We start from the raw sequence: 27,024 nt of genomic DNA, 5'->3' as shown, positions 1-27,024 counted from the left end.
TATAACAGCTAAATATTTTCAAGTGTTTATATGTTCTCAGTAGATAAGATGGCCCTGTTTAGTATTTGACTAGCTATTAGCTACGTATTTTTTGTGACTATATGAAAATAAAATTTTCTTACGGTCAATACTACAAATCAGAACACTAATGCAAGTGATTTTTATGGTATTATAGGTTCATGAAAGCTTTAAGTTATGCTTCGTTAGATAAAGAAGATTTATTGAGTCCTATTAACCAAAATACCCTGCAGCGATCATCCTCAGTGAGGTCCATGGTGTCCAGTGCGACATATGGGAGCTCAGATGACTATATTGGTCTTGCTCTTCCTGTAGACATCAACGATATATTCCAGGTATCCTAAATCCTCTTGTTTTCTTATGAGTTGGTTTCCTGCTTGCTAGAAATTATAGAGTGAATACTAATTTGGAGAAAGTGATTTTTAAAGCAGTTTAAAGAAATTTTATGAAAATTATTTCACCTTTCTCACTTGTTACATATTCTTTGTTTTGTTTTTAAAATCTTGTTTAATTTTTTTATTAATAAATCTTTATTGTTCAGATTATTACAGTTGTTCCTCTTTTTTTCCCCCAGAGCTCCCCTCCACCCGGTTCCCATCCCACTCTCTGCCCTTACCTCCCCACTGTCCTCATCCATAGGTGTACGATTTTTGTCCAGTCTCTTCCCACACCCTCCACACCCCTTTCCCCCCGAGAATTGTCAGTCCACTCCCTTTCTATGCCCCTGATTCTCTTATATTCACCAGTTTACTCAGTTCATCAGATTTTTTATTCACTTGATTTTTAGATTCACTTGTTGATAGATATGTATTTGTTGTCACTTTGTTGTTCATAATTTTTATCTTTACCTTTTTCTTCTTCCCCTTCTTAAAGAATACCCTTCAGCATTTCATATAATACTGGTTTGGTGGTGATGAACTCCTTTAGCTTTTTCTTATCTGTGAAGCTCTTTATCTGACCTTCAATTCTAAATGATAGCTTTGCTGGGTAGAGTAATCTTGGTTGTAGGTTCTTGGCATTCATCACTTTGAATATTTCTTGCCACTCCCTTCTGGCCTGCATGGTTTCTGTTGAGAAATCAGCTGATAGTCGTATGGGTAACTGTTTTTCTTTTGCTGCTTTTAAGATTCTCTCTTTGTCTTTTGCCCTTGACATTTTAATTATGATGTGTGTTGGGGTGGTCCTCTTTGGATTCCTTTTGTTTGGGGTTCTCTGCGCTTCCTGGACTTGTAAGTCTATTTCTTTCATCAGGTAGGGGAAGTTTTCTGTCATTATTTCTTCAAATAGATTTTCAATATCTTGCTCTCTCTCTTCTTCTGGCACCCCCATAATTTGGATGTTGGTACGCTTAAAGTTATCCCAGAGGCTCCTTACACTGTCTTCATATTTTTGGATTCTTTTTTCTTTTTGCTTTTCTGGTTGGGTGTTTTTTGCTTCTTCGTATTTCAAATCTTTAACTTGATTCTTGGGGTCCTCTAGTCTGCTGTTGGATCTCTGTATATTATTCTTTATTTCAGTAAGTGTATGCTTAATTTCTAACTGGTCCTTTTTCATATCCTTGACGGTCTCACTAAATTTCTTGGAGGTTTCTAGAAGATTCTTGAGTTACCTTATAATCGTGGTTTTGAACTCTATATCCAGTAGTTCGCTTTCCTCCATTTCTTTGGTTTGTGACATGTTTCTTTGTCTTCACATTTTGGCTGCTTCCCTGTGTTGGTAGAGTGGCTTTGTGTACTAGGTGTCCTATAAGGCCCAGTGGCTCAGCCTCCCTAATTATCTAAGGTGGACACTCTTTGTGCACCCCTTTGTGGGCTGTGTGCACAGTCTTGTTGTAGTTAAGTCTTGATTGCTGTTGGTATCACTGTGAGGAATTGACCACCAGGCCAGTTGGCTATGAGGACCAGCTGTGTCTACAATGGGAGAACTGCTGTGCTGGAGATACCGTTATGGAGCAGGACATGATTCGGTGGGGCTTTGGTGCTCACTAAGTCTGCCCTTGAGTGTGTCGCTTATGGATGTGAAGAGTTGTACTCTGTTATGGTCTCACTCTGACCACTGGGTACACTGGCTCTTGGATCTCCAAGGGGGTGCAAAGTCAGCCACTGCCTGAGGCCACCCAGCAGGAGCTACAGAGAGATCTGCAGATTCCTCCTCTTTGTTTGAGGTTTGGAAGTGCCCAGATGAGGCCCAGCTGTGAAGCAATGCAGGCTGCTGTCTAGAACAGTGGTCAGCAAACTGCGGCTTGCGAGCCACATGCAGCTCTTTGGCCCCCTGAGTGTGGTCTTCCTAAGCCTTAGGAGTACCTTAATTAAGTTAATAACAATGTACCTACCTATATAGTTTAAGTTTAAAAAATTTGGCTCTCAAAAGAAATTTCAATCGTTGTACTGTTGATATTTGGCTCTGTTGACTAATGAGTTTGCGGACCACTGGTCTAGGCCTTCTTTTGGAAGCTTTGGCGCTCTTTGACCCAGTTGCAGTTTGTTAGGTTTTAGATTGCAAAAGAACAGGCCATTCATATGCAAAAGCCTCTGCTCATTGCTTGGGTGGGGTTGTAAATTGGGAGGGGCAGGGCCTCAGGGAATCATCAAAGTGGAGCAAACCACAATGGCTGCCAGTCAGCCCTGCCTCGGAGAGTTCCCTGGGTCTCTGTGTCCTGTGGCCCCTTGCAGGAACAATGATCGCTGCAAGCACCTCTGTGAGATAGCCGCCCTCGCATTCTGGTCTGATGCCAGACAGTCCAGTTTCTCCCTGTATGAGTTTGGGTCCCCAGAACTGGAGTTCAGAGCAATTGGGAGCTTGTATCTTCCTCCCAATTGAAAAAGACAACAGTGCTCCCAGTTGCCAGCCTGTTTCTGTGCGTGCCTCTGTACCTCCACACTTCCGCACCTCTGCACCTCCTACCAGTTTCAATGCGCTTTTCTCTTTCCTTCTAGTTGTAGAATTGCCACTCAGCCAGCCTTCTTGTGGTTCCGGATGAGATCTATTTTGTCTTTTAGTTGTAGTTTTGATGAGGTTGTGCGAGGCAGCAAGTACAAGTGTGTACCTATGCCGCCATCTTCCAGAAATTCCTGATACATATTCTTATTTAGTACCTCCAAGTCCCTAGAACACTACCTTCCCTTCTGATGCCTTAATGATAAATTGGCATCTTGTTCATTTTCTTTATCAGTATACTAGAGGCCCAGTGCAAAAAATGTGTGCGGGGGGCTGGGGGGTGGTCCCTCAGCCCAGCCTGTGCCCTCTCGTAATTCGGGACTCCTTACTCCTAGCCACCCGCCTGCTTGCTCCTCACTGCTCACCTGCTCTCTCCTTACCACCTGGCTCAACTGCTCCTTAGCGCTGCCATGGAGGTGGGAGAGGCTCCCGCCACCACCACTGCACTCACCAGCCGTGAGCCCGGCTTCTAGCTGAGTGGCGCTCCTGCTGTGAAAGCGCACTGACCACCAGGGGACAGCTCCTGCATTGAGCGTCTGCCCCTTAATGGTCAGTGTGTGTCATAGTGACCGGTCGTTCTGGTCATCCCACCATAAGGGTTGCTGGGCTTTTATATAATAGAATCTCTGTAGAAATTTAGTGAATTCCTAGCCTTCCCTTTTAGTCACATTTAACTTTATTCCTGTTAGCTTTTTAAAAATTGAGATAAAACGGACATGTAATATTTTGTGAGTATGAGGTGCACAATGTATTCCTTGTTTTTTAACCCTTGATCCTATTTTTCTCACACAGGACAGCACATGTTGTACCCAGTCATTTAAGGTGGCCTGAATCCCATGAGAAACTCACAATCCCTAGCTGATAGATAGTCCTAAATAATTCACATTTGGCCAGGCCAGTGTGAGTCCACGGCTGAGCATCGAGCTTTGAACCAGGATATCGTGTTTCAATTCCCAGTCAGGGCACATGCCCAGGATGAGGCTCGATCCCCAGTAGAGGGCATCCAGGAGGCAGTGGATCAGATTCTCTCTGATCATTGATGTTTCTCTCTCTGTCTCTGAAAGCAGTAAAAATACTTTTAAAAAATACATACATTTGCTTAGATGTCTAAATACATTTTGGATAAATTCTAAAATAATTACTTTGATGTCCGTTTAAATCACCAAGACTAGACAAGGACTTTAAAAGTTATTTGTTATTTTTGTCAAGTTTAAGTTTCTTCAGTAAACTTTTTGTTATAGGTTCATGTGCTATAGTAATTCCATTTAAAGTGCATTTCATTTGTTTTTGCTACTATTCATAAAGTGGACTTGTTTTTATAGCTGGACTTAACCGTGATTTATATCTGGTTTAGGTAAAGGATATTCCCTATTTTCAGACTAAAACCATACCTCCAATTGATGATCGAGGTGCAAGAGTGTTTGTTCATGAAGCAGGAGGTAATTCATGATTTTGTTCTCATGAGACTTCTCTTTGTATTTAAAAGAAAAAGAAAAAAATTTTTAAGAAAATTTAAAAGGATGTTGTTTTTGGTAGGATGACTACAAATTCAGGTATACTTACTTTTGGATCATTTATACCAAAATAATTGAGGCCATTTAAAATTAAACCACATTTTTTTGTGTGTGTAAGAAGACAAAAACTAGGTCAGTTATTTCTGTTTTTTAAAAAAGAATACATGAAAAATTTGTAACACTAATCCTCATAGGTCTAAGAAATAGCCATTTGGGCAAAGGATAGAGAGAGATAAAAATGTACTTATATATTGTATGATCTCTCTTTGTTATGGTCTGTCATATTTTAATAAATATATGCATATCAGTCATAGGTTTAAGGCTTTATAATTTTGATTATTGCTTTTAAAGAAGTACCACTTTAGACTCAGAATTATTACTTTGCTTTATGAAAATACTGAGGATAACTAAAATGATGTCTTCATTGTACAATCTGTTTTCCATTTTGTACCTAAAGCCTCATATTAAAGTAATAGAAACATATCTGCTGACTTTACATTAGTTTCCTAATTAAAGCAAATTATTCTTTTCCCAGTTTTGAGTGGTAAGAAGAGTTCTGGTTTTCTTCTCTAGCTTCCCTCCTGTAAACTGTCACATAGGTTAGGCACTTGAGGGAAGGATCATTGATGCTGTCTTTATCAGTGTGTTTTGTTTACTTCTGCACAGGTCTTCCATCTGGCACTGGAGGTCTGGTAAAAAACTCCTTCCACTTGCTGAGGCAGCAGATGAGTCTTACGGAAATAATGAATTCAATCCATTCAGATGCTTCTTTGTTCTTAGAGAGCACAGAAGACACTGGGCTACAAGAGCATACAGATGATAACTGCCTGTATTGTGTCTGTGTTCAAATTCTGGGTTTTCAACCCAGTAACCAACTAAGTGCAATATGTAGTCATTCAGGTGAGTGAGTACGTCCTTCTGGATGAATCCACCTGAATTTGAATCTGCTCCAGTCACACGTAGGTCATCCCCCAGCCCTATCCAGCATCCCTCACACTGCATTCTCATGCCCTCAGCCTTAGTTCAGTCAGCACCTCCTTGTTGGAGTGTGTTTCAGTCTCCAACTTTGGCCCCTTCTAGTTTATTTTTCAACTGTTCCTTGGGATTAATTTCTTGAAAGTTCTTCACTGTCTGTTCATGCCCACCACACAAGACTCTGTGTGTGGCCTCACTAGTGTCTTTTTCACCATTCTCTTCTCTTACAGTTGACATACTCTTACTGACATAAAGTTTTGAACAAATTGTGCCCTGTTTCAGCATTTCCCTGCTGTTTCTTCTTGTCCCTCCCTCTCTTACACACATGCAAGTTTGTACACAAGCACACTGTCTATTTAGTAAGTCTACCCCATCCTAAGTGTAAGGAGTATTTTATCTGAGCTAGATAATGACACTCCTTCCTCTCTACTCTCATAAGTTCTGATAGTTCAGTTATAGTAGTGATAAGCCAGGGAAGCATGGTTCTTACATTGGTAATTACTAAATGGAGGGCGGGAAGGAAGTCATATAACAATACACATAGTATAATCCCCCTTTACATCCAAAGAAGCAAGAAAGATTAATTTATATACAGACTTTTAACCATATTTTTCTGTGGAGAGTGATATTTAGTTTGGGGTTGTGAAGGATGGGAGAGGGATAGATAAGGTGCTTTTTATGCTATATATATCTTTATTTGAATTTTTAAATAAAATTGTATGTAGTATATCTTTCTTGAGAATTTAACAAATTTCATTATCTGAGTAGTCTACTTTGAAAATCTTCATTATGAAACATAATTGTTGGAAACTGGACAGAAATTACAAGGAAGCATCTCCTCTATGGTATACAATACAAGCACAGGAATTAAGCCATTGAGACACTTTAATTGAAATAACTGATCTTTCTCTTCAGACCTTCAAGACATTCCATATTCTGATTGGTGCGAGCAGACTCTCCATAATCCCTTAGAAGTGGTTCCCTCTAAGTTCTCAGGGATTTCTGGATGTAGTGATGGCGTGTCTCAAGAAGGCTCAGCCAGCAGCACCAAAAGCACAGAATTGCTGCTAGGTAAGTTGTTACATTCAAATGCCATCATTGTTAATAGAACTAAGTTTATTGTTGTTCCTAAATATTGTTAAAGCTGTCTCAGAACTATGACATCCATTTTAGTGAGGCCTGTTTAGCCAATTATTGCACTTAACTATATTAACATATATATGTACCTTCTTAGTTGTCTTGTTTCATTAGAAAGAATTTTGTTCCGAAATGATCAGAGTATGTGCAGTTTATCTCAGTTTTAAATCTTTTTTAAAAAAATATATTTCTTTATTAATTTCAGAGAGGACGGGAGAAGGAGAGAGAGATAGAAACATCAATGATGAGAGAGAATGATTGATCAGCTGCCTCCTGCATGCCCCCTATTGGGGATCGAGCCCGCAACCCAGGCATGTGCCGTTGGCAGGAATTGAACCTGGGACCTTCAGTCCACAGGCTGACGCTCTATCCACTGAGCCAAGCTGGCCAGGGCCCAGTTTTAAATCTTTAGGTAAAGTTTAACAACAAATTCCATTTCTTACAACATTTTCTATTGTGATATAGATAAAATATTTTAATCTTTTTTTCAGGTGTTAAAACAATTCCAGATGATACACCAATGTGCCGTATACTCCTTCGCAAAGAAGTCCTAAGATTAGTCATTAACTTGAGTAGTTCAGTTTCAACTAAATGTCATGAAACTGGACTTTTAACGTAAGTTAATACCAAGCCTGAGTATTCTTTGTTCTGCTTTTTATTGTGAAAAAGATACTTGAAATAACTTCAAAAGGTAGCTTACATCAGTAGTTCTCAGGATGGCATATCTGTGTGAGGCTAGATTTTCTTCATGTCCTTCAACCAAATGACATGTGATAACAGACTGAAGCAGAAGCAGGTGTGTTAACCCAGTTGTCTTTTTTCAGCCAGACTTTAAAGAGATCAGTGGAAATGTAAAATAATACTACTCTTTCTTATCTAGTTTTGGAAAGTCTTGTTATTTTTTTAATTAAAATGTTGGGGGCCCGGTGCATGAAATTCATGTGGGGGGCGGGGGGCGGGGGTGGCGGCTTCCCTCAGCCCAGCCTGCACCCTCTCTAATCCGGGACTCCTTGGGGGTTGTCTGACTGCCAGTTTAGGCCTAAACCGGCAATCAGACATTCCTCTCACAATCCAGGACTGCTGGCTCCTAACCACTCACCTCTGCTTGCCAGCTTGATCGCCCCTAACTGCCCCCCCCAACCTCCCCGTCGGCCTGGTTGCCCCCAACTGCCCCTCCCCTCCCGCGAGCCTGGTCGCCTCCAACTGCCTCCCCTGCTGGCCTTGTCGCCCCCAACTGCCCCTCCTGCTGGCCTGGTTGCCTCATGCAGCCTGCTGTTCAGTCTTTTGGTCGTCCCTCACTAACCCCCCTTCCGGCCTGGTCGCCCCACACAGCCTGCTTTTCAGTTCTTTGGTCATCCTTCACTAACTCCCCTGCTGGCCTTGTCGCCCCATGCAGCCTGCTGTTCATTCGTTACTGTTATTATGACGGTGTCCTGGACAATTTGCATATTCCTTTATTAGTAGTATAGATATGTATTTATGTTAACATGTAATGGGTTTATTTCTTTAATGAATAAATATTTTGAAAGTTTCTTATTTTAATTTCTAACATGGTAATTATTTATGGCCATAACCCACACAAAAAATAAGTTTTGGGGGGATCTTTGATAATTTTTAAGAAAGTAAGGGAATCCTGAGCCCAAAAAGGTTTTTTGTTTTTGTTTTTTTCCTCATCCCAGGCATGAAAAAAGCTGGCCTACATAAAAATGATATTTTCTTGGGTTAATTTTCCCCTACTTTTCCTTCTTTTTCTCAATAAAAATTGCAGAATTTTTGTGTGTTTTTTTAATCACAGCAACATGGTAAAAGACTATATATTCACCATTTTGAGTTTGTACGATTTAAAGCAATGGTCCTCAAAAGAGAAACACCTCAGGGTCTCCTCGGAGGCTTTAAACCCAGTAGTAACGCAGATGCAGGGGCCCACTGCAGGCCGGCCTGGGCTCTAGAGTCGTGGCCCTGAGCTGTGTACTGCCTGGTCCACCCCACCACTGATCCTCAGGTGCTGTCCTGCGAAAGCTACTGTTTAAAGGTTGAAAGAAAGAAACAGATAGCTCAGTCCAGGGCATCAATAACTTCAGTCTAACTTAAAAAACACACAAACTTATTTCTGTTTTAAAACATTAATTTTGAAAATATTTGAGTCATCCTAGACTGATAAATAAATTTTGCGATTTCTCATGCCAGTGAAAAAGAATATTTCTAACTTTTCAAGAAACATTTGGGTTTTGATTATTTTTAAGAGATAACTCAAAACGTGAGTTTCCTAATTTAAGTGTGAAGTAGGAATACTTAATATTTTATATTCGTATGCCATAACCCCAGATATGCCATCTAATCATTAGTTTCTGGAGAAAGAATATTTAAACAGAGATACTCTGGGGCAAAAGTAGCTGTTATTATAGTTTTCTTCCATAGTCTTGCCTTTCATTACAGAATTAAGGAGAAGTATCCACAGACATTTGATGACATCTGCCTTTACTCGGAGGTTTCCCATTTGCTGGCACACTGCACGTTTAGACTTCAGTGTCGGAGATTCATACAAGAATTATTTCAAGATGTACAGTTTTTACAAGTAAGTAGAATTTGTACTGAAATTTATCTTTCAAAAATAATTCTGTGTTTAAAAGAGAGATGATATCTGTTGATATACTAGAAAGTCATTAAATTGGACCACTTCTTCCCTAGATGCATGAAGAAGCAGAGGCTGTGTTGGCAGTACCACCAAAGCAACCTGTAGTTGATCCATCAGCAGAGTCCTGACCTCGTGTTCCGGATGTATGTAGGCAGATGCTACTCACACCTTCACATTGTGCAGTTCGCCAGCGCCGCTGACAACGCCGCGGACGGGCAGCAGGGACAGGAGCGCCTCTGTGCACTGTGCCAACAGTTTGGTGCAGAAGCAGTGGACCTGCGACTTCCCTAAGCGAACATCCTCCTCCCCGCTGGAGCCCTGCGGGCGCACTGCTCATTACCACAGTTTAAAAGTTTCCGTTACCATTGTGTGCAAGAGCCAAGCACGGAACACCTACATAGGTTTTCTGTTTTCTCATTTTACGTGCATAACAACAATGGAACAATAATAGGATACACAGAGGCACCCTTCACACAGTTATTTCTGAACCCTTTTTTAGGGCAAATAAAAACATGCCTTGTTTGTTAACTAATTTATGGAAACCAGGAGTCAGTGTCTCCGAGATGTCATCCGTCACCACAGTGGTTTGTGCCGTAACTGCTGGTATGAGAGGGAACTTTCCCTAGTGTCCGTAACACTACGTCAGAGCTTTGTAACCGCAAAGCGAAAGAAGAGCCTCAACGACCCCGGACTTATAAGTTATTTTTATGTTATTAGATTTTCATAAAGTTTTTTATTTGTTTTCCTTCTCTTCAGTTTTGTTCCAAGGTGTTGTTATTATAGGCTATTTGAACCGATTTAAGGTTTTTCACTACAGTTCCTGATTAAAATCAGAAATCATTTTACAGTTCAGCTTTTTCCCACTTCTAGAGTGCATATATATGTGTTCAGTGGACTGCCGTTTTCATCCTCTCCCGTATTACCATTTTAAACAGGAACTTGAATAAGCACTATTAATGCAGACCTAAAGCAAAAGAAAGCATTAAATGATACTTTAAGGAAAAGTTAAGTTTGCCTACAATTTACTTCACATTCCATGGGAAAAGAAAAGCCATATTTCCTTTTAAAAATTAATGACACTGTTATTATGATTAAAAATTGTAGTGAAAAGCCTTAAGTACCAAATTTTAAAGCAGCAGTAATTTAATGTTTATATCAGTGTTCTTGTTTTGCACAAACTAAATGCAGTGATTGGTTAGTTTATGAGTACAGTAATTGCCTTGGTCACAGTTGTGAAATTAAGTTGACGGGGCAAGGTTTTGTTTATGTGTTTAATTTGTATATGTCTAACAGAAATTAAACCTATATGCAAATTTGTATATAAAAATAGCATGGCCAATCATCATTAGAATGCTTGTAAATGAAAGGATCATTTTTTTTAAGGTCTATATATAAATAGAAAAAAATTCCAGCTGGACTAATTAGGACCCTTTTTTAATCATTTGTTTATGCCATTTTTACAGTCACACATCAGCTTTGACATCATCCTAACACACTGATTCATGTTTTCCAGTTCACAGATCCTCTTTACAATGGGCTCGTTCTCTGAGATCTCTGTAAAGAACCCTGTGAACCAGAAAGCAGAACTCACAGAAATACTTTTTTTTTTTTTTTAAATTAACTGGCACTGAAAGTTCCCATTGGGATGAAACATTTCATCTTACTTTATAACACCTCTGACTGCACTTCACGAACTGTTCTCATGTGCACTGTGTAGCAAGTGACATGCTACGAAGCAGACAAGGGCTGGACTGTTGCTTCTGTTAAAAAGTGGTTCTTTAGACTTCCTCTCAAATCCAGTTGAAGACAAAATATACTTTTTTATACTTTAACTTATCCTTAACCCAAATGTTCATTTAAATGTCGACGATAATTTGCCCATCACCTTGGTCTTTGGTCTTGGGTGATTAAACTGCTTTCCAGAGAACCAAATGTTAGAGATACTAGACCAGATAGTGGTTAAAAACTCCAAAGGCAGTAACATAGCAATCTTATTCACAATGGGATTAACCTATTTTAGACATTCATTTTAAACACTACCTCAGTTAATATTAATAGAGAGTATAAAATCTGTGGTTTAACCCCTCAGAAGGTAACAGTAATTCTTTTTTGTCACTCACTCGTCCATCCTGAAATGAAGTCTCATTACTGTTTGTCTGAACTGTTTTGTTGTGTTTTTATAATTACTTTGAAAGACTTGTATGTATGCATCCTAATATTTGCCTATAGCACTTAGTTTGGGGAGACACTCAGAGCTTTTTGATTATCAGTAATTTAAGGAACAAATGTACTTAAGTGTATATGTTTCACTGACAGGTCGAATATATTCTTTTTGAGTACTTGTTTGTATAAAAGTAGACATTAATGATGAAAAATGCTCACATGCAGTGCCAAGTGATCGATCACCTTAGGGGTTTAAAAATAATAAATTATAGCAGAACAGGTTAGGAATGGGGTCAGTGGTAATAGAAGTAATTGAGAAAATCATCTATAATTGAGAAAATCATCTATAAATGATAGATATTACCAGACTAAAAAATACCAAAATAATGTCAATACTATAGGTTTTCAAGATTTTTAGGATTAATCTTAGTCCATATAAATCTGTACTATTGGTAATTACTGATAATTTGGAGGAATTTGGACAGTTGTGCTGGTTGTAAACTGTGAATTTCTAATAGTAAAGTAAATTGTTTTTAATTGAATTTTTTTTCAAGAACAGATTTTAGCTTCACATACTAAATAAAGACTGATAAAATTAGAAATTAGTATTCGTAATTAAATATCTAAAATTTCTTACATTTTTATTTCCTGTTTATGCTTAGGTAGATTTGAGGGGGAAAGTTTCTTCTCCCTAATAAAAAAAATTTTTAATGAAGATTGGTAGCATTTGGACATCCTGTAAGACAGTGACATTAAAAAAGGCTCTTTGGAGGTGGGTATATACATTACTATACTAGTTGCTCTAATATGTGTGCAAGTCCTTTTAAAATGGTGTCTTTAATTGTTTTCAACTCTTTTATCTGGAGCTTGGAACAATTAAAGCTGAGTTTTTTAGGGCATATTACAATGGCAAAGTGCTCAACAATGGGGTGGCCATGCGTATTTAGATTTGTCTACTGCTATTTATATACAGATTTCATTCCATTCAGAGGATGCGTTTTATCCCACATTAAGCACATGATTAAGCAATAAACACCAAATTGTCATCCAAATTATAACTGCAATTATTTTTGCATGGTAAGAGGGAGGTGCTGATTTTGTGTGAGATGAGCTTTGTAAACTACCTTGGAAAAGGGTCCTTTGGAAGTAAGGTTTTTCCCTTTGTCCTGTGCTTCCAGTTTTATCTCAGATTCACAACCCATTAAACCATAGGGAAAAGAAAAGGTAGAGTTCATTGCCAGAGTTTTACCAGAACTGTTGGAATAAAAGAACATTTCAGCTTTCCCAAAATGTAAGTTGGGAAAGGTCTGCCTTGGCTGCCAGTCAGGAAATACATGATTACCAGGAGTCCTTCAGTGAGAGTTTCGTAATGAAAGCATGCCAGTGAATCAACAGCAGTGTTTCTCATAGGACATGGAAATCTGAACCCTTTCTAGGAGCACTATTGTTTTCTTTCAGTCCCAGGTGCCCCGGGTATTTTTCATTCATAGTAGGTTTGTATGACCGACACAGAATGTGGATCCCCCCTTTGGAGTGTTTTTGTAATGTAGGTGGATAGCTATGCCACAGCATGCATGAATTGCACATTTTGTTTGATTTTTTAAATAAAATATTTAATTTGAGAAATATAATTTATGCCAAAAAAGTATACCTTGTAATTTTGCCACTAAAATGGTTGATTTAGCACAAAATGCAAAGTTTTGGGGCAGAGGTGGGGGGAGATAAAAATGTTTCATAGATGATAGTTGGAAATGTCCCAGTACTGGCCTGTCAGAAACTCTGACGCTGCATTCTAAAACAAATGGTGTAAATTAGTTTTGAAAAGTGGTACGGGATTGTGAAAAAAAATCTCAGATTAATGCTCCCTGACCACATGACTTTCTTCTTTTTTTAATTTAGTAATACGCTGCTACATATTTGGAGGTTCTGGTGTTTGTAGGTCACTGAACAGACATTGAAATATGATTTATATTGTATAACTGTAACATAGAAAGAAAAAGTATTTATATATTTTCCGTAAGAATATTTCATTGAGTTGTGTATAATTTAAATAAGGTTTGTCCCTAAATGGTTTTTCTCACCTTGATTTTTTTTTTTTGTGGTTTTCTTGTTTTTGTATAATGTGTACAGTTTATGTCAAGGGCATTAAAAGCCTCCTGAAGCATAATCTTATCAAAGGGATACATTCTTAATAAAATGTACTTAAAATTCTTAAACTTGTGTTGTTCTGTTTGAAATCTTAAAACAATCAGTGTTGATTTGAAGTATGTACCACTGAGGCTGATATATATGCTTCCCAGTAAAAGGGACTTTTAAGCAACACAGATAACCTAGTTCAATGACACATTCCTGGCTTGTTCAAAATGTCTTCAAATATCTGCACTCTCTTAAACATTATTCATAATCTAATCAAACATATCTTTACAGTTTTACCCTCAAATCATTATCAAAGGTCTCGAAAAAATGGATCAATCTTCTGAACAGTTCTGAAGTTTTTGAGGAATTGATGTACAATAAAAATGATAGGATGATGACTTCTGTGGGAGATGGTTGATTTCTCAGGCAGAAACTGGCCTGAGCAGACAGGGTAACATACGGCCTCCTGGTGGGGGAAGAATACACCACAGGGGAAATTATCAAGCCTGGAGATTAAAATTCACTGTCAAGACTGTGGTCTATTGCAGCTGATTAAGTGTTGTAAAATGTATGTCTCACTTTTAGAAATAGATTTATTTTGGATATTTTGGTCTTTAAGCACATTTCTGTGTATCGTTTTTCATTGCCTTTCACGGTATGTGTCGTTAAATAGTAGGCCCCCAAATAAAAAAGTACAGTGAATCACCCTACAGCTGATCTCTGGAAAATGTGGTAATATAGCTGAACTTGAGGAACTCTGTCTCATTTTTTAAAACTCTTTGATAAAAAAAATACTCAAACAAGTGCTGTCTTAGTCCTTGCGGGCTGCTGGGGCTGCTGTCACAAAGCACCACACTGGGCCTTAGGGGTACCCTGCCCATATAGTATGGGCTGCTTGCTCACCGGCGTGGACTGGCAGCCAGGCCAGGGCTCGCAGCGCCCCGACTCCTGTGTCCTCGCGTGGCGAAGGGGCTAGTGAGCTCCCTGCGCTGAGAGCATGTCTGACTCTCAGAGGCTCCGGCCTCATGACCCGATCACCTCCGAAGGCCCCACCTCCCAACACCATCATCTGGGGGTTAGAATTTCAACATACACATTTCGGGGGGACAGTCAAGACTATAACAACTACTTTTGATCTCAAAAAAAGAAACCAAAGTATACTAAAACTTCATTTCTTTGAGGCTTATAGAGACCAAGACAATGGCATTTGCTAAGTCCATTAAATTGAACATACTACTCTGTTACTGTGCTGGAAAAATTTAACCGATTCTCCAGGCATTTTATCTTTAAAGTTCTTTATGCAAAATACTTAATGTTTTCTAAATTCTTTGAGGTGAAGACCAGCTTATCTTTCTGCAGAGCTCGTAGGACAAACAGATGTCTAATTCAACTAGACCTTAATAAACACATTCCAGGAAGAGCCAGTTTCGCGTGAAGTCATGGGAGTCGGGTGTTAGATGTCAGATTCCGTAGCTGCTGTGCGACAAGGTCCCTGAATCGTCGGGGTACCCTGCCCATATAGTATTGAAACTGAAGGTTTGAAATACTAATTTACTTGGTGGCTCTGACCATGGGAGAGGAATGTTTATAGCCAAAACTATAGTTACAGTGAAACTGTAAGCAAACTGTTATTAGTCTAGCATTTCCTACTGGAGTTTTGTTATGGTTCAGAAAGTTGCCTTCATTTGACTTAGGCCAGCGAGTCTCAAAGCTGAGTGTGCATCCGAATGAATGCCAGGTGGACAGATGCCAGGCCTCATGCCAGAGATCCTGACTAGGAGGGCTCGAGTGGCATCCGGGCACACCAGCTCCTGAGGTGTATGAGCTATGCCAATGGTTAGGTTTCTATTTCATGGAGGCAGAGGAAGCATGAACAGTGGTGAAACTCTTTAATGAGAGCTTGTTACAACAAAAACGACTTCCAGGGCATGCATTATTTTTTTAAACTATGAAGGACTGTTTACAAGTCAGTCATCACTGCCACTGACATCTCTGTGGGCTTTTACGATTGCGTCGTGACAAAGGAACACGAGGGTAAATGACAACACTGAACCCAAGGTCCTCTCGGAATTACTAACCGAGATACTCGTTGGTACGGTGTTAGGAAAAGGCTTAGATACATGCGAGCACAGCGTTGAAGAGCCCGAACAGAAGCCCTGGTGCGTGCAGGTCCATGGAGGCCAGCTGACAGCCACCTGGCTTTAGGCGGGTCCTTTCCTCCCTCTCTCCGTGGGGTTGAGCGTGGAGTGCGGGGCGTGGGGTACCCGAGGCAGAGGCAGTGCCGTCTTCATTAGGCAAACGGCACCCCCAGGTGTGCTTGTTTAGAAACATGATCGACCCACATTGCGGCTGACGGGCAGGAGGCAGAGGAAGGAGCTGCGTGCACGGAGCACCTGCTGCGCGGCTTCGCGTCCACAGGTTCAAGGAGACGAGGCTGCTGAGCCGGAAGCGAGTTCCCTCCAGGTGGCCTCTAGGAGCTCTGCCCAAACGGGTCCGCAGCGTGGCTTCACTTACTAATGCAGACATATAGATGAGAGGGAGGGGGTACTTGGCCCTGACCACCTGCTGCACAGTCCGAAGGATGCCACATGAACACAGGCCACGTACCTGGCAGTTCTTGAAAGAAAAGAGGAACCATGGGAAGTAAACGGAACTACGCAATGCTGCGCTTTCCTCTCTCTGAGGTAGTCATCAACAATTCCGGTGGCAGACCGGCGTCCACCAAGCAGCAGCGCCGTTATCCTGACACTGGGAGTCCCTCTGACGGTGGTGAGTGAGAGGACAGGGTGGGGGTCTTCCCGACACGTGCACTGTCTCACCTGTTAGACAAGGCCTGCGCCCCCAGGAGTTTTTACTGCGCCGATGCACGGCCAGTTCTTGTCACTGCGAGACAAGTCCAACCTGTGTCGGTCTCAGACATCTGTGACATTTTCATGAAATGCACCTAGAAGAAGTAAACACTGACAACGCAGGCTCTAGGAACGAAACGCCGGTAGCCTTTTCAATTAAAGGCTTCAATCTGGCTCCTTTACCCTTAAGTTAGGAAATGTGGGGGTGGAACTTAATGGAAACCTTTCTGGTTACAGGCTGAATTCCAGGACCGGAGCCGCCCTGCCCGGGACTGCAAGGATGGGGTCTGCCCCTGCGAGGGGGGCCAGGGAGGCTGTTACAAGGCGAGCCTGGGACATGCAGCCATCAGGTAAGCAGGGTCCCCGCTCCCACAACGCGGGCGTTTCCACAGCGAGCCTGCTGCGAGGGAGGGAGGTCAGTTTCATGGCTTCTGAACTTGGAAACCTAGCGCGATGGCAGTGATCTTGTCTGACGCAGACCTGCCCGCCGTGGGGGCCTGGCGATGGGGTGGGGCCGGCCGTGCTTCTCGGGTGTCTCTGTAACCCCATGAAAGTGTGAAAGGGATGTATGCTTAGCCGCGGTGTTCGCCTGGATCCAAAAGGCTCATGGAGGACAGACTGCGATTCTCATTCGGGGAAGGTGAGGCAAGGCCCAGGGGGACGGCCATTTGCATTCTGTACTCAGAACAGGGTGCTAGCTCCAGGGAATTTGTTGGGGGACTGTCCTTGTGCCCAGATGTGGGTGAGGCCACCTGGGACACGTAATTCAGAGTGGTCTCTCCGGCTGGGGTTTCCCCCGGGGAGTTCATGTAGCTCGGCTCTAGGGACCTCAGCAAATTCCCAGGTGCAGTCAGCAGGTCCCCCAGCCCTGGGGGGGCTGTGTGGGGTGCTGGGACGGGGCCACAGAACCCAGCGTCAGGGGCTGCCTGATTGTAGGTCAAGTTCTCAAAGCAGATGCCAGGGCCCGGGCCCGCGGAGCTCTTCTCCGTGGGCAGGAGGTAAATGTAGTCGTGCTTAGTGCAGTCTGTTTCTGCCAGCGACTTCCTGGCGCCTGGGAACTGGGCCTTAATCCCCTCGGGCTTGTTCACAACCTCCAGCTTGTCGGGGATGCAGTCATGGGCACTCATGATTGTCAGGTGGGCGTTCTCCTGGCACGGAAACAGAAACAGGAAATGTGACCTGGGCCTGTCTGTGGGAGGCGCGTGGAGCTGCCGCTTTTCTCGGTCCCTCCTGGTCAGTGTTAACGAGGTTAGCAGGGTGTCCCCCCGCCCCCCCCAACGCCCTGGGAGAGAGGGGCCTGGCTCGCTCTGTCTGTCTTCCTGGGAAGTCCACGGAAGTGCAATTGCTACAGCCCAGCCGGGGCTGGAGTCTCATAGGTCTAGGGTTTCCATACAATTCCCCAGCATTTACCTTGGGTTTTAGTAAGGACAGGACGCTGCTCTTGTATGGGTCTGGAATGTCAGGATAACACGTCTCCTTCATCCTAGAAAAGCAGTGAAAATGAGACTGAATCTTGCTTGAATGTGTTGGAATAGTTACAAACGAGAACTCCTGGGTTGTAACCTTGCTCTGTGGCTCACTAACTGTGACCTTGGGTCAGCTGCTTAACCCTCGTGTACCTTTAATTTCCTCATCAGTTCCATGGAGACAATGATGGTGCTCAGGGTGGGGCAGTGAGATTGAGTAGTTATATGTCAGCACTTAGATCAAGCATGTCAAACTCAAAGGCTAACACGAGCCAAATAAACAAGGTTTAAGTGTATATGGGCCACAAAAAACCAAAAGCTTCATAGAAACGTAGGTTTATTTCGATAGAGACATGCTGAATTCAAAGGGCTGAAATAGATGTTAACATTAAATTATAGAACATTTTAATAAAAATTAATATTTTTTCTTGAGCATTAACTGACCAGACACTGAATAACTGCACAAATTAATAAATGTAATGCAAATAAACCTATTTTTTTTTGTTCTCTGAAAGCTAAATATTTATCTTGTGCACACCAAACAAGTCAGTCTAAGACTAGTGACATGGCAATTGGCTGCTAAAATATTTGCTGCTGGTATTAGTAGAGAGAAATGGTGCAACTGTGGTAAGGCACGAAAGGGAAATGATTGCAACATGATTATAGGAATCAGTCATTAGTGAATGTTGTAGTTTGTTATTAATAACTAGTGGTGCATGGATTCATACACATTGAAAGGAAATTAAATAGAAGAAATATTTTAATATTGCTATTTGCCCTTTCTCTATAATGGAAGTGTCAGAGATGAAAGAAAATTAGTAAAATGTATGTGGAGAGCGGTTTCAGTGTTTGGACAGGTTCAAGCCTCGGACTAATGAGAGGGCACAGTCCTCTCGTGGCCACGTGCAAGTCCCAGCTTGGAGGGCAAAGCCTTCCCAGCACAATTATAGCCAACAGCTATGGTTGTAAGTTTGAACCTATGGTCCGAACACGTGGCCCCACGTGCCTGAGTGATGTGGGCTTGATAGAGTTCAGGTGCATGTAATTGAGTAGATTCAAAATCCATGAGAACGTTGTAACCATGCCCTTACTTTGCCTGGTGAAATCTGGCTATAAAATAAAGAGACAGCTTATAGGCCGTGGCACTGTCTCTCTGCATTAGAGAGGGCAGCGTCCCACCCAGACGCAGCTTTCTTCTCTTGTCTGCCTTTTCTAAATCTTTCACTGCCCCCACTCAGGTTCACCTTTGGCCGTGCTGGTGTGGCAAATGTATATGGAAATAATATATAAATTGACTAATAACATGATATAACAACAACAAAGACATGATATAAAAAACATGATATAAAAACAACAAAAACATGATATAAAAACATCATTGATAAAAACAATGACTGATAAATTGATTAAACTTATTCTAATATCTCCCTGTATTCCACATTGAGTAAATACACTTTCAGAGTGCTTGACTAATTTCCCTTGTGATTCAGTATTTACAACTTTAACGTCACACGCTCTTCAAACTTAAGAGAAAGCAACATATAACTGACCATGTCTGAAAGCAGGTTCAGGTAGGAATATTCCTACTCTGTCTAGAGCAGCGGTTGCCAACCGGTGGTCTGTGGACCACTGGTGGTCAGTGAGGTCCAAAAGGTTGGCAACCGCTGGTTTAAGGAAACCTTTGGAGCAGCTGTCGCCAACCAGTGGTCCGCGGACCACTGGTGGTCATGGTGTCTGAGAGGTTGGTGACCAATGGTCTAGAGTTTGTCCTCGTGATTTATTAATAGTCATTGCAAGTGCTGGCATCACGGGAAACTGTCTTTGAATTAATTTAAATGGGAGGCCAGTGTCAGACAGGGACAGTTGTGCCAATAGTTGGTCTTCAGACATATTCTGTCAACGACGCGGCTTTCTTTCAGCTTCAGAATGTCAACAAAAACAACCAAATTCACAATCGACAATGACAGATCAAAAGACACGTGTGCAATTGGTGTCAGCAAGAGCTTTATATGTATCGCGCATATGCGAGTCAACGTTTATTTTTAAACTGCCAGTGCAGTCATATGTACCGGCCGGTCGGTTGGACAGTTGGATGAACGGACGGTCGGTCACTTAGCCTTTTATATATATAGATTATGTATAACAGGATATTGTAAAAATTAAGTTACGAAATTTTTATTAAAATGTTTCTTACATAACGTTATATTGGCTGGGTCACAAAAATATTTGTTGTGGGCTGCGTGTGGCCCGTGGGCCATGAGTTTGACATGCTTGACTTAGAACATGGACAACTGTACAGTGAGTGACGTACAAACATTAGCTGTTGTTATTGAACAAGTCTTTCATCTTTTTAAATGGTTATGGTTTTCTTTATATTGACCCCAAAAGCAAAATGTTGAACATTTTTTCAACTTTCCTCGTAGCCTCCTCTGCCCTTGTCTTTCCAGCCTATTCCTCATATTATTGGGGTGATTTATGTTTATCAGACTTCTTTCCAGAGTTTTCCCTGACTCTCTTCCTAGATAAACCCCCCCACACACGTACCACTGACTCTTCACATAGCACAAGACCGTGAGGAGCAGGAGGAGGAAAACCATGGGGAGGATGATGCGGATCAGTGCATGGGCTGAAAGAGAAAGAAGGCGATATTTTAAATGAGTACCTTTCCCTCCTCAAAGGAAGAAAAATAAGTTTTAGGTTGAGAGAAACTTTATGTGTTTATTATTTCTCAAAAGTCTACATGTGTAAGAGTCAATAAGGGACCTGCCTGCCTGGGGCGGGGGCAGCAGATTGGGGGGGCGGGGAGACAGACAGCCACCCAGCCAGCACAGGGCACACTTGCCCTGACACTTGTGACCAGACCTGATATCTCCTCTGATACATGGGCCATCACTCCCAGTTCTCTACCCACCCCCCCAAACCCGTGTGAGATTCTACTCTGCCCTCTGGCCCAAGTGTCATGGCGGGTGGCGTGTCCTTCTGTGCCCGGCACTTGGGGCCCAGCCATGGGCCTGGGTTTGCCAATGGGATGGTAGGAGTTCATGTGGATGCACTCGCTCACAGTTTTGCTTGTCCTCTGTGCGCCCGATATGCGCCAGGACAAGACTCTGCCCCTGATCGCCGCTGCCCCTCCCGCCTGAGCCCCAGGGGAGCTGCGTGAAATACACCTGAGCCCGCCTGGCCCAGCGAGCCGTGAGCATAAAGAGATTTTGGTTTCTGTATGCCACTGAGGTTTTGAGGTTTGCTTCCTGATTTGGCCTCTCTGAGGGCCATGAGAGACGCGTGCGGTTGGATAAGAAGTATTTGTCCCCAAACCTGGGGTTTGCACCCCTTCTAGTTAGTCTCTGATGTAGTGAATGTTTTAACTGGATAATGACTCCACTGCTATTTCTCCGACAAGTCAACCTAACCGGAGCTTCATTTCCTTGGTGCCCCTCTTTCTGTTCCCACTGCGTGCCAGCCCCCCATTAGGAATTCTGCTGGCTGCCGCACCCTCTCTGACAAATGCAAAGTGCACAGGGAGGGTCTGGAGGCTGACGGCCATTCACATGGAGTGGATTCTGTCCCTCCATGTGCTCCCTGCCCTCCCCAGGCCCCGGCCCCACCACGTGCTGTCCGGGAAGGAATGGGTTGGATTGGGGAGGGTTGGGGAGGGGAGTGCTAGAGTTTTGTAAGGGAGGGAAGGCCTGGGACGATGCCCAGCCATTGCTACAAGGCCGCTCAGCTCCGGAGAAAAGGACCCAGATGGTGAGAGGGTGGCAGGAACCTGGACAACTGGCCAAAAGGAACCCTGACACCAGGGAGAGGGAAAGAGACTGTCCTGACACCACTAAAAGCACCTTGCTCTCCACATCAGCCCCTTTGGCGACTACAGCTGGCTCAAAATCGGGTTAAATGAGGGACTTTTTAAATGTAACTGAGAGCAAGCCTGGGGACCTGACCATAGAAGTGTCCAAACCTCAGACTGGTTTGCTAAACTTTTCACTGGATGAATTTCCACACACTGAACACACCCCGGTGACCAGTGCCCCAGTCAAGAAAAGGAACATTACCAGCTCCCAGAAGGCTCCCTGGCGTCCCCACGCAGCCACCTCCCTCCCAGGGGAACCACTGCCTGTCTTCAGCAGCACAACCCACATGCCTCTGTGCTCTGCGTGGGATCAGACAGAAGGGGCGGGCCTGCGCTTTGTCACTCAGCAGGGCGTCTGTGCGGCGTCTGTGCCACTCTTGTGACGGCAGAATGGCACTCTTGTCACTGCAGTTAGGCAGCAACTGATTTGCTTTCTAAGAATAATCAGTATAATAACTAGAGTCCCAGCGAAGGCTAAGAAGGCTTAGCACAAAGAAGGGAGATGAATGAAAGCAGAAAGTACACTTGAGATAGAATTATATGTATTATATGTGTGTGTGTGTACACACACGCCTCTACCAGCCAAGTAAATACCAAAGATAGAAGAAAAATAGCCTGAAAATAAATTAGAAATTAACTCCAAATGGCAAGAGGGCTCGAATATTGTGCCTCCCTGACTGAAATCTGTATCTGACTTAGAGACGTGGGCCGTGGTCCCGTGATCTGCCTTGGACACATGGGTCATGTTCTGTGATCTTAGAGACGTGGGCCGTGTTCCCGTGACCTGCCTTGGACACATGGGCATCTTCCATGATCTGACTTAGAGACGTGGGCCGTGTTCCCGTGACCTGCCTTGGACACATGGGCATCTTCCATGATCTGACTTAGAGACGTGGGCCGTGTTCCCGTGACCTGCCTTGGACACATGGGCATCTTCCATGATCTGACTTAGAGACGTGGGCCGTGTTCCCGTGACCTGCCTTGGACACATGGGCATCTTCCATGATCTGACTTAGAGACGTGGGCCGTGTTCCCGTGACCTGCCTTGGACACATGGGCCGTATTCCCGTGACCTGCCTAGGACACATGGGCCGTGTTCCCGTGACCTGCCTTGGACACATGGGCCATGTTCCGTAGGCGGCAGTGAGTGCCCCATGTGCCCCTGTAGTCACGTGTCCCCATTGCCGGTCAGGGCCCCCGGGCAGCACTTCCACCGAGGAGCCCATCCTGTCCTACAGCCCCAGCTTCAGCTGGTCACGTCAGGCAGACATCTCGGCCCATTTGTCTTTCATGGGGGAGTTCTTCAGAGACCCTTCCCACCTCCTGTGGACCTTCTGTGCCCTCTGCTGACACCTGCTTTCTCCTTCCTCCATCAGTCTGTCTCCCCCACTTCCTGTTGGGTGCAGGCCAGGCTTTGCCAGGAGACTCCTATTTACCATTAATCAGCTCCTACCATTCTTTTCCCTTCGTTCTTCATCTTTCAGGCCAAGAGCATTTTTAAATATGGATCTCTTTTTTTTTTAATCCTCACCCAAGGACATTTTTCCATTGATTTTTTTTTTTTTTTTTTTTTTTTGGAAGAGTGGAAGAGAGAGGGAAAGACAGAGAGAAACATCGATGTGAGAGAAACACATTGATTGGTTGTCTCCTGCACGAGCCCTGACTAGGGCCTGGGCCAGGGAGGAGCCTGTAACCAAGGTATGTGCCCTTGACCGGAACTGAACCCGGGACCCTTTGGTCCGCAGGCTGACGCCCTATCTACTGAGCCAAACCGGCTAGGGCTGAAAATATGATCTCTTTATCTCCCCCTTTCCCCACCAAGTCTGCAAACACCAGGTTTAGGAACACATATGTCTTCCCCAACTGCACCCGCCTCTCATCATATCCGCCTCTCATCGCCCCCGGAGAGGCCCAGTCCAGGAAGCAATTAGTTTGCCACCCAATGAAACCAGCTCAAAGGCCAGCTGCCCTGAGCCCAGCTTGGGGAACACACCACTGCCTGCCCCCGGCGGCCTCGTGTGGCTCTCCCACAGCCAGCACTAAGCCATCTGCGACTTTCAAACTGGCGGGCCTGAGCGCCAGAGCAGTGCTGGGGGCAGGAGAGAGGCAGGAGCGGGTTTTGGGCCATGATCAGGCCGAGTAGCCCACTCAGCTGTTTTCTGTAGGGCGATTCTGTAACATTTTCTGTGACACAGTTTGGTCTAGAGACAGAGACAGACAGAGAGCTCCCATCCGGACAGAGCCGGGCGTGTGTGTGCTGGGGCGGGTCCCGGGCTCAGGGAGGCGGCGGCCTTGCACTGAGGACACTCACCGTGCTGCTCACGGGTGGTGACCTTGCCGAAGGGGTGGGCCGGGCCCTCACCGGCCCTCGTGCGCGGAGTGACCAGGAACTCGTAGAAGGATCCCGGCTGCAGGTTCTCCACAACAAATGTCTTTTGCTCTGGGTTGTCGATGTCATGTTTGCAACATACTGAGTTATCTGTGGTTTAAAAAACATTGGGAATGTGAGAGAGCTGGCGCTAACACTCCTGCTGACTCAGCACTGTGAACATTTTTAAAACAACAAAAAAATCAAATCAGAATTTCATCACGCAGGGACATTTTTAGGAATTGGCCAGAAAGGCAAAACATCCACTAGGCAAGAGATGTTGGTGATCAGGGGAGAGCGCACAGTTCTGTAATAGGTGGCAAGCTCTTGCCAGAGACTTAACCCTTTGCGGTCGTTTGTCTACTCTCAGCCACCAAAGCTTTTTTACCGTTCCGGTCGTATGTCTGCTCTCAGCCACCACAGCAAGGAACCGTACGAATCTTAACTCTATTCATTCATGTGTCAGTTCATAATTTCTCTGAAAGCTCTTAAGTGTCTAAGCGACCTTGTCACGAACCAAAACATTGCCCCGACAAATCGGAGATACCGAAACTCAATATAAACAAACGCGGTCATTCCACACTCGCCATGCAAAACACCATGGCGAGTGAGTCGCCTTTTGAGAGTGAAGAAATCGACAAGCTTCGGAGATACTTCGCAGAATTTCAAATAAAGCTTTACAAATTACGTTTAACTGTAATTAGGAATTCTCGCTTGTTAAGATATTTCAAAATAATACTCCAAAATGGCAAAAAGAAAGTTACCGAAAGAAGTGTACTGCGAATCTGAAAGTAACGATGAAGAGTTTTATTTTGGCACCTTGAATACTGACTCTGACGTAGAAAGTGATAACGTTTGTAGTGATTCTACTAGTAGTGACGTAGTTCCAAAAAAGAATTAATGAATCTTGTTTATCCTTCATAATCTTGCATGTTATGTATTACTGCTTATTCAATGGAAATTAATTCCAACCAGTACAACACCCATGTCCAAATTTAATACGACCGCAAAGGATTAAACATACATCTCATAATCCTGGCTGGTGTGGCTCAGTTGATTGAATGTCGTTCCCTGCACCCAACGGTCTCATATTGATTCCTGGTCAGGGTGCATAGGGGAGGCAACCAGTCGATGCTTTTCTTTCCCCATCTTTCTCTCCCTTCCTCTCTAAAGTCACTATAAAATAAAGACATCTCATAGACGCAGATAACAAAGTGATGGTTGCTAGAAGGGAGGGGGCTGAGGGTTGGGGTGAAGGGATTCAGAAGTACAGATTGATAGTTACAAATAGGCATGTAAAGAACAGCAGAGGGAATATAGTCAGCAATGTTGTAATAACTGTCTATGGTGTCAGGAGGTACTTGAATTATTGGGGGACCAGTTCGTAAATTATATAAGTGCTAACCACTATGCCAGTGATGGCGAACCTTTTGAGCTCGGCGTGTCAGCATTTTGAAAAACCCTAACTTAACTCTGGTGCTGTGTCACATATAGAAATTTTTTTGGTATTTGCAACCATAGTAAAACAAAGACTTATATTTTTGATATTTATCTACACTAATAAAAGACAAATATGCAAATTGACCATACCTTCGCTATGCCCTAAGCCATGCCCACCAGCCAATCAGAGTGACTATATGCAAATTAACTCAACCAAGATGGCGGCCGGCAGCCATGGAGCTGAAGCAAGCAGGAGGCTTGGTTGCCCCAGTGATGGAGAAAGCCAAGCTTCCCGCCCCACCCTGGCCAGCTCTGAGCTCCACTCAAGGCTAAAGAGTTTCAATTATAGAAGGTAAATAAATCCCAGAATAAAAAAAAAAAAAGAAAAAAAGGAGAGGCTGGGAGCTTCTGTCGCCGGGGGGCTTGGCCAGCCTGAAAACAGCCCTCAGCCCCTCACCCAGGATGGCCAGGCACCCCAGTGGGGACCCCCATCCTGAAGGGGGTGTGACTAGCTGCAAACACCCATCAGCCCCTCACCCAGGCTGGCCAGGCACCCCAGTGGGACCCCCACCCTGATCCGGGACACCCTTCAGGGCAAACCAGCTGGCCCCCACCTGTGCACCAGGCCTCTATCCCATATAATAAAAGGGTAATATGCAAATTGACCCTAACAGCAGAACGACTGGGAATGCCTGGTCACTATGACACACACTGACCACCAGGGGGCAGATGCTCAATGCAGGAGCTGTCCCCTGGTGGTCAGTGCCCTCCCACAGGATGAGCTCTGCTCAGCCACAAGCCAGGCTGATGGCTGCCAGTACAGCGGTGGTGGCGGGAGCCTCTCCTGCCTCCTCAGCAGCACTAAGGATGTCTGAATGCAGCTTAGGTCTGCTCCCTGCTGGTAAGTGGACATCCCCTGAGGGCTGCCGGGCTGCCAGAGGGATGTCTGACTGCCAGCTTAGGCCCAATCCCCCAGGGAGCGGGCCTAAGCCAGCAGGTGGACATCCTCCAAGGGGTCCCAGACTGCAAGAAGGCATAGGCCTGGCTGAGGGACCCCCCCAAGTGCACAAAATTTTGTGCACTGGGCCTCTAGTTTTATATATTTAAATGCCATTTAACAAAGAAAAATCAACCAAAAAATGAGTTCGCGTGTCACCACTGACATGCGTGTCATAGGTTTGCCATCACTGCACTATGCTGTACACTGTAAACTAATATAAAGTAACTAGAGACACAGTGTACGGATTTGTGCACCAGTGGGGTCCCTCAACCTGGCCTGTGCCCTCTCGCAATCTGGGATCCCTTGGGGGATGTTGGACTACGGGTTTTGGCCCGATCTCCGCAGGCCAGGGATCGTCCGACATCCCCCGAGGGATGTAGTCGTGCGCAAAGTGGCAGGTGGCTGGGGAGGAGCCTGAGCCCAGGCTGGGTGCCGTGCCGCTCCTGCTCATCTAGCACCCACTGCGCCTGCAGCCACCACCGCTCAATAGGCTCGCTGCCACTCCGCTGTGGTCTCCGGGCTGCAGCGGCCAGCCG

The 27,024-nt window shown here is 44.0% G+C and overlaps 2 protein-coding genes across 26 annotated transcripts in view; one reads left to right on the top strand and one right to left on the bottom strand.

Moving 5' to 3' along the window:
• Positions 1-13,595, top strand: part of RICTOR (RPTOR independent companion of MTOR complex 2) — a 96,871-nt gene extending 83,276 nt beyond the window's left edge. For 10 of the 15 annotated variants that reach the window (XM_036307913.1, XM_036307916.1, XM_036307920.1 and 7 more), the window contains 7 exons: positions 176-353; positions 4,310-4,394; positions 5,136-5,369; positions 6,360-6,515; positions 7,073-7,196; positions 9,018-9,156; positions 9,270-10,796. In XM_036307913.1, the coding sequence (XP_036163806.1) occupies positions 176-353; positions 4,310-4,394; positions 5,136-5,369; positions 6,360-6,515; positions 7,073-7,196; positions 9,018-9,156; positions 9,270-9,344 (991 nt within the window). In that variant the 3' untranslated portion in view covers positions 9,345-10,796. Of the gene's footprint in view, positions 1-175; positions 354-3,290; positions 3,469-4,309; positions 4,395-5,135; positions 5,370-6,359; positions 6,516-7,072; positions 7,197-9,017; positions 9,157-9,269 lie in introns of those variants that run through there. The other 5 variants (XM_036307910.1, XM_036307909.1, XM_036307912.1 and 2 more) reach the window with 5 other exon arrangements.
• Positions 13,596-15,387: 1,792 nt separating this feature from the next.
• The window catches only part of OSMR (oncostatin M receptor), a 46,933-nt gene continuing 35,296 nt past the window's right edge, over positions 15,388-27,024 (bottom strand). For 10 of the 11 annotated variants that reach the window (XM_036307924.1, XM_036307929.1, XM_036307931.1 and 7 more), the window contains 4 exons: positions 23,992-24,159; positions 20,375-20,456; positions 17,775-17,847; positions 15,388-17,512 (listed from right to left, as the gene is read on the bottom strand). In XM_036307924.1, coding sequence (XP_036163817.1) covers positions 16,937-17,512; positions 17,775-17,847; positions 20,375-20,456; positions 23,992-24,159 — 899 coding nt within the window. In that variant the 3' untranslated portion in view covers positions 15,388-16,936. Of the gene's footprint in view, positions 17,513-17,774; positions 17,848-20,374; positions 20,457-23,991; positions 24,160-27,024 lie in introns of those variants that run through there. The other variant, XM_036307933.1, reaches the window with a different exon arrangement.

The sequence above is a fragment of the Myotis myotis genome, unplaced genomic scaffold (genome assembly GCF_014108235.1).
Source record: "Myotis myotis isolate mMyoMyo1 unplaced genomic scaffold, mMyoMyo1.p scaffold_m19_p_5, whole genome shotgun sequence".
NCBI lineage: Eukaryota > Metazoa > Chordata > Mammalia > Chiroptera > Vespertilionidae > Myotis > Myotis myotis.
This window is presented reverse-complemented; position numbering and strand designations above follow the sequence as displayed.